An 8128-nucleotide genomic window follows, 5' to 3' on the forward strand; every position below is an offset into this window, starting at 1 on the left:
CTCTATAAGTCTACATGTATCTAAAAATTTATACCATGTTTCTCATAAATGCATATGACACAAAGGGAGGATAAACTATACGAAGACCTATTGGTTCACAAAAAATATCTCAAAAAAAGAAGAAATAAATATTTTTTAACTCAACCAAATCTAAAGACTAGTTTATTTTATTATTTTTAAAGCTATTTTTTGTTATCTTTGAGGCATGTACAAGGTCTATAGAGTCACCTATGTCAAACCATACCAAAAAAAAGTGTAAACACACGTCCAACCACAACACAACCTAACTAGAGACAATCCAGCAAAGCTACTAGATTGGCACCGTGTGGGTAGATATTGGATTGGCTCTGATCACACCACAACATGACTTGAGTAGAGACAATCCAGCATAGCTACCAAATTGGCTTTGGTTGCACCGTGTGGGTGGCTATCGAATTGGCTCTGATCACATTGTGTGTTGGTTGGGGATGTGTTTACACGTTTTTTTGTATGGTTTGACGTGGGTGACTCTACAAACCCTGCAATTGTTTTTATTTCAAGAAAAATAATAGAAAATAATAAATTATTCCTTACCCCACTGGTGCAAGAGCTTGGTCATGCTAGGTAGACTAGGGACATGCTAGCTTAAGTTGATGGTCCCCCTTAAAGGGTGCGACCTTAGATTATACTTCATATCAAATCAAACGTATACAAATATATATTTTTGAAGAGACCAAATTGATTGTAATAATTCCATTAAAATCAAAGGATTACAAAGCAAATAAAGGATTACAAACCAAATAAATGATGAAGTGACAAAAAAAACTTCTCTATTTGACCTCTATCCTAAGCTACGATCGCCCATAAATTCTCTTGTCCATCTCCATTTGTTTGTCTTTTATTATTACCCTATCGACATGTATGGCACATAGGTTAGTGTCTTCTAAAAGACCAGTAATCTACTCTGTAGTATGGCACATAGGTTAGTGTCTTCTAAAAGACCAGTAATCTGCTGTGTAGCTTCTTGCATGTCCTCTAGTAAACCTAGGTGAACCTTATCCCAAGACTATAGTCTTGAGCTATTTCATGAAACATACATTGAAAGGTGTTCTTTGAAATACTTGATGATAGGTTTATTGCATTCCTAAGTGCTTTGACACTAAGCTTGGTCCTTCACTTCTTAAATGTTGGGGGGTGGTGGCTTCACTTTAAGTGATCGTTGGCTTCTTAGTGAAGCTCTCCTTTCCCCAAGGCCTAGATGGCCCAGCTTCTTCTTCTTATGCTCTTTGTTGTGGAGGATTCGCAAGCTTCTTCATACCTTTTTGAGAGACTTTATTGGGCAATGGTGGAGGTGGTGGAGGCCTCTCTTGTTCTACTAGTTGCTTTTGTTTCTTCTATAGTGTAGACTTCCTTTGATGCTTATAAGACTTCAATCTCTCTCTGTGGAGGTGGTTCTTTCCTTTATGCTCCACTCGCTCATTGTTCCTTTCTTAGGGACCCCCTTATGGTCTGTTTTGGAGGCTCCTGTACTCCTTGGCCTTGCACCAGTTGTTGTTGTTGATGAGAAGGCTCTTTGTCCAACCATTAGAAGTAGTTTTTTGTTTTTCTTTAGCTACTTTTGTAGTTGCTCTTCTGGGGGCTCTTGTGATTGCTTTGTCGCTCCCTTGCCTTAGGGGGGACCAAACAATCCTCCTCTTTCTTGTGGCTCTTGTCGAGAAATATATTTCAAGCATCCTAATTACTAAAATATCTTGTACTGAATTGCGCGCGCGCACACACACACACATCATAGAAACACAAAATTCAAAAATCAATCATCATGGTGAAGTAGTTTGAGGGTTTTTCTCAAAAAAAAATATTATTTGGAATAAATTTTTTAATTTTGCTAACTATTTTTTATAAATTCACACAAAATGAATGCAAAATTAAACAAGCTAATTCTTGGACTAGGCAATAATTGACTCAAAAAAAAAATTTATAAATTTAATTAAGTTCAAAGAGCACTATAGGAATACACTTATTTAAGTTCAAAGAACTCCAACAATATGCTTAATTAATTAAGTTCAAGGGTATTCCAAGATAATAATTTTAAATAGCACTCTAATAATATGCTTAATTAAATTTACTTTGTAAATATAATAAAGCTCAAAGAGCACTCCAAAAATATGCTTACCAATTTTAAAATATTTAAAATTATCAAATAATATAAATAAACTTTAAATTATGTGGCAATTGGACGAGGGATGATCGAATCACTTACCTTTTGTGCACTTAAGAGTTAGTAAAAGGTGCCAAAAGTGAATGAGCTGTGAAGTTCTCTAGTCCTTAGTCTTTTTCTCAAACTTGGGGGAAAAAAAATCACTTCCATGTGAGTCCTTGGAGTTTCTTTTGTTCAAGAGGAGAGGACCTTTACTCAATAGACTACATGGAAAAAAAAAAGAAATAGGTTGGATGTGCACCTTGATTACTATCTTTGAATGTATGATCAATTTGAATATGATCTTGGAACATAAGCAAAATCTTCATGTCTATCCAAAATGTCAAGTGACTTGAAAGTTAAAAGCACTTTAGCCTTGAGTGCACATGTTCAAAGCCCACGGTGCATATGCATAGAAATCAATCTCACAACTTAGAGAGTGTTGTCTATGCTAATGGTGCCAAAGACAAAATGTAATCACAATTGATTACATTTCACGTGCATGGATTTACTTTTACAATGTAAATTTGTAGAGCAAAACCTCAAAAGCTTCTATGAAAATCAAGTGGAATAGAGCATTGTTTTTTAATTCGACTAAATCTGAAAGAAAGAGGTGAAATACTTTTTTGGTAATTTTGGTTGTTTCCAATGCTTGTGTGATTGCCCAAAAAGTGATCAATAGGGGTTCCTTGGAAGTGGATTTTCAAAGGGAACATTTTTATATTCTATAGAAAATTTTAGAAATGAGAATTAAAGATGAGAGAGGTATGGGAGAAGGAGCCTAAAAAGGGGGGAGGGTAGCAACCTTTGGCTACATATTCAGGGATGGGGTCATTTCAAAGCAAAAAAAAAAAAACACTGGGAGAGAAATGGATAGAAAAAGACTTGAAGTGTATGATCTTGGTAGGGAGAGATCTCTTGAGACTCTTTTCACTTTTCAATGGGTTTTATGCTTCTAAGTCAAGTATACAACATGACTTTCATATGCAAAAACATTAGTATACAAGGTACACTAAAATATATTTAAAAATATGGTATAGTAAAATGTATGCAAAGACATTATTTTACAATGGTATAAGAAAATGTCTATAACAAATATTCCAAGTCCAATGTATAATTGTAGTATGCAAAACATCATTATACTATGATACACCAAAATGTATGAAAAACGTGCTAAAATATGAAGGCTGCAATGAGATTCAAAGCCCATTTTCACCTTGAGAAGAAGAAAATGGGGTTTCAAATACATTTTGTTAAGTATTGAGTTTCACTTGAAGGGTAAGGTACCTTGTAGGTCTTGATTTTGAAGTACAAGTTTGGGTTTTAATGTCACCCTTATGGTAGACTATTTTAGTGCGCAATAGTTTACGCACTTCAAACAATAGCTTTTCATTATGTGCATGTGCACTTTTGTTGGCCACACCAAGAAGTTGCAAGTTCTCATCAATTTGCAAAATGCTATCAGTACAACAAAGAAATTAAATTCTTGGACCATCATTTACAACAAAGCACAAAATACTATCAATACAACCAAAGACATTAAATTCTTGGACCATCATTTACAACAAAGCACATGCAATACTAAATAGGGCATCAAGAATACTATCAATACAAAAAAGACGATTAGTTCCATGCCCATCATTTACAACAAAGCACATGCAGTATTAAATGGGACATTAAAAACACACATAACCTTACATATTTAAACAAAATCATCCAATCATAAACTACCTTCGACTGACGATATTAACGTATTTTTCATTCTAAACCAACTAAAGTTTTTGCTTGCCTTGAAATTAATGGATGATATCTTAAGATTATTGATTGTAAAGCCTAGTGATTTGTAGGTTTTAAAAGGAATAACCTACTAAGGTAGAGATCTCTCATTTTTTTAACTCCTCGAGAAACAATGTTTTTGCTAACAGTTCTAGCAGACTGCCTCTTCAAAACTTATCCAAAAGTGCAAATGGTATGTCTATTGCATGCAATCTTCATATTAAGAGAAATATGGAAGGCTTCATATCACAATGGTTCTTATCATATCTTTATATTAAGAGAAATATGGAAGGCTTCATATCACAATGGTTCTTATCATATCTTACCTCGACCCACAATCATAACGCTTCTTTTATCTAGCTCTTTGTGTGATTTCCACACCTTACACCATAGTTATCAGACAATGCTGCAAGTGTATGCTCCCCCCCAAGCATGCCATATTCACTCTTTGAATGGTAAACCAATGAGGCTACAAAGTGAGGAATGGCATACTCACATTTTGAATGGTAAACCAATCTAAAAAGAGCATGAAGTTAATTACTTACAACACACAAAAAGACTAGGCTACCTTTGCAACCAGCCCACAAATGCTGACACCAAATAAACAACCTTCACTGATTATTCTGACTTAAAAGAACTAGACAAGTTACATTGCAACTTGCATGCCCAAGACTCGTTCGCTTTAACTTATTGATTTACTCAACATCATCTTGTAATGACATAATTTTGAGCTGATTTGTACATGGAGGCATGTGGACATCTTGCGAGAGAGAGAGATGCTATACATTGTACAATGCTTAATTCAGACTGCCTCGACTCCGAATTTTGCAGCGTATGACTTGAAGGTGGTGGGTGCATAATTCGGTGGATGATCACCATCAATGAGAATTGGAGCAGGAGATACCACTGCAGAGGCAGAGGGGTTGTGGAAACAAACAACCGAAATCCGCGGTTTCGAGCTGTCCAACACAACTCTATGAGGTCCACTCTTGTACAGCCCATTGCTGAGAATCTGTCAAGCCAAACACAAAATTCCTTTTTTTTTTTTTGACAAGCACTTTGAAAACCCCTCAAATAGGCAAGCCTTGTAGCTTTCAATAAGCTCTAGTGATCTTACTAGCATAGCTTCCTTTTGACTTCAAGCACCCAAATTCATCATTAGCAAGCCTCAAACCTTTCATGAAAAATGGGTCTTACCTCTACTTGATCTGCCACATTGACCACAATTGCACCAGGAAGGGGCTCAACTGAATGCCATTTCCCATCCTTGCGAACTTGCAACCCGACAACATCCTCGGATGCTTGCCACACGCATGTAATAACACCCACATCAGTATGCTCACCAGCACCCACTGCCAAGTCTGGTTGGGGGCAGGGAGGGTAGTGAGCGATGAGAATTTTCTGGTGCAACACATCAATTGCATTTTCAATATAGGAGGGAGGGAGCTGCAAATTCTCCGAAAACACGGCCAGAAGAAGCCTTGATAAGCTCAGAATCTCTGCACTGACCACTTCGATGTCATCCCTGCATGAATATCAAACACTGAAATTGCAGGCATACTCTAATGCATGCTTCTACAGAATTACACACTAACATAGCATAGCCGCTACATACAAGTTTTAAATGCATGAAGGACAATGGATTGGAAAACCCAAAACCAAGAAATCACAGGCTGGATTATGGGGTGGAATGCTTCGACCAATACATTCGTGACCCATGAGGCCAAAATTGAATGCTTCAACAGTAAAAGAACACCATAATTGAAAACAAGGGCCATTGTATCCTTAAATACCATTGATTGCAGTCGGCGGGCCCTTGCCCAAGTGACTGTCACACCACACTGTTCTGAAGGGGCGCGAGTTCAAACCCTGACACATGATATGTACCACTCAAATAAAAGACAGAGACTGGAGAACCCAGGTGGCTAAAATCAAAGAAAGTATAGGCTGCAATGTGCATGCTGCCATTGAATGCATGAAGCAGTATAGACTAGAGAATCCATCTGGAAAAAACCATAGAAAACACCCATAGATTCGGGGAATGCATGTGGAGAATCATATAAAAGACCATAGATTTGGAGAAAACCATAAAGCACCATAGAAAGCATGTGGCATGCTTCAACTGCATGTAAAATCTAGAAAGCATGTGCATATAACCCATGGATTTGGAGAAAAAAAACCAGAGGAAGAACATATGGTGAGGGTATGGAGGGGGGACTCATACCTGAGCATGGGCGGCCATTTGCTGTAGTTGCGATTAGAGAGAGGGTTCGTGAGCAGGAGGAGGTAGTCTTTCCACTCAGCCGTCCCAATTTGGGGGTTCACAAATGCAGTTCCGAAGCCCTGCCCATCATCGCCCTGGACAAGGCCAAGCTCGCATTTCACACCTGTAGGCAGGGCCAGAAACTCCTTCACGTGGGCGCGCAAGGAGTGCAGGGCTTGCAGGGAGACCCCGTGGTTGAGCACATGGAAGAAACCCCAGTCGCAGCAGGCCCTGTGGATTTGGTCCAGCGCCCGTTGGCGCCCTCCTGCGGCGTCGCCCAATTGGGCAAGATCAATCGACGGGATCTGGATTTGCTGCGCCACCGCCGATGCGCGGTACTGGGCGGGTAGTATGAAACGCGCTGGCAGCGCGGAAATACCTTGGCTTATCATGAGCTCTACCGGCTTGCTTTCTGAATCTGCCCCTCCTCTCGCCATAGCTTTCCTGTGTATAGCCGCTATGTTCCTGTAAGAATCGGAGCATAAGGAATTACGTGTGTGTTTCTCTAAAAAGTGTGTGACAGGAGCATAAGGAATTATGTGTGTGACATGTATGATGTCACACATCTCTCCTCTTTTCTATATTAACTTCTCTTCTTCTCCCTCTATCTCATCTCTTCTCTTCTCTATATTATCTTAAGGACAAAGGTACCACGTGGCAAGAATTTGGAGGTTCGGGAAGGGGAGAAGGAGATTTGAGGAGGTTTGGGTAGAATTTGATTTTGGAAGCCTCAAAAGATGTGCGAAACACGGTTCCCAACTATAGTTTCACAAAGCTGCCATGTGTCAAGAATTTAAAGGTTTGGGAAGGGGAGGAGGAGGTTTGAGGAGGTATAATTAAGCCTAGCTCGCCCTTATAAAGAGTTTGATTAAAGGTATAATTAAGCCTTAGTCTTTCACAACATACAAGTCTTTCTTATACTACTCTCAAGACTCTCAGGCCACACGCTATAGCTAAATGCAAGCTTGGATTCCAAAACGTTAATTGCTGGTTTTTAGTTATAAAAAAACTTATAATTTTTAAAATATTGTATGTATATGTATATACATACAAGATTTTTTATTTCTTTTATTTATTTATTTATTTTACTATTACTAGGCTTGCTTTCTGAATCTGCCCCTCCTCTCGCCATAGCTACTGGTATAGAGTGTATGAAAAGGAAAATTTCCAAGGACATGAATAGGTGTGTCTCTATGAGTCTTTATGACAATAATAATTGGTCTATATATTGTTAGGTATACCTACCTCTAGACTCACATCTCTAGGCTCACGTTTCCCATTCAGAAAACGTTGGACATCTTTTGGACCCTTTGCTAATGACCTTCATTAGCAATGGACCAATAGGAGAAGAGAGGAGTGTGCACATTTGGTCTCCTCCAAATGTAAAGAGCAACTAGGCTTCTCTCCCTCATTACTACATTTGTGGGGTTCAAAAAGTAGGGAGTGGCCTTCGTAAATTAGGGAGGTGGAGTGCAAATGTAGGAGGGTGCCATAAAGAAGGAGGTAGCTTCTAAAAAGTAGAGGGCTCCACTAATTTCAGCCCCATCAATCTCATGGGTCAAAAAACCCTAAAACATTTAAAAAAAATCAAAAGTGCATTTTTTCCTCTCAAAACCAAACCCAAACCATATTATATCAAAAAACTTATTTTTTCACCTCAGATTTCTCTCCCTACACATGATTCTTCTCTCCAACATCATCGTCTTCACCCCAAACCTCAAATCTCCATAGCTCATTCTCTCTCTGCTGTGCAACCTTCTCTCTCTCTCTCTCTCTCTCTCTCTCTCTCTCTCTCTCTCTCTCTCTCTCTCTCTCTCTACTGTGCTGGGATTTGCAGCCTTCTCTATCTCTATCACGCGCGCGTGCACACATTCGAATCTCCTCACACCCACATCTATCTCCCTCCCCCCAAC

At 38.8% G+C, this 8128-nt stretch overlaps 1 protein-coding gene across 1 annotated transcript; it reads right to left on the reverse strand.

The window, feature by feature from the left end:
- Positions 1-4556: 4556 nt before the first annotated feature.
- LOC147610047 (protopine O-dealkylase-like) lies at positions 4557-6733 on the reverse strand. The gene is made up of 3 exons (XM_086786963.1): positions 6177-6733; positions 5150-5477; positions 4557-4964 (listed from the first exon to the last, which is right to left on the reverse strand). Exons 1-3 carry the CDS (start codon positions 6650-6652, stop codon positions 4755-4757), a joined length of 1014 nt encoding a protein of 337 aa, XP_086643089.1. The 5' UTR covers positions 6653-6733; the 3' UTR covers positions 4557-4754.
- Positions 6734-8128: the final 1395 nt, after the last annotated feature.

This window comes from Cibotium barometz, chromosome 50 (genome assembly GCF_041138505.1).
Source record: "Cibotium barometz isolate CiBa-2024 chromosome 50, ASM4113850v1, whole genome shotgun sequence".
Taxonomy (NCBI): domain Eukaryota; kingdom Viridiplantae; phylum Streptophyta; class Polypodiopsida; order Cyatheales; family Cibotiaceae; genus Cibotium; species Cibotium barometz.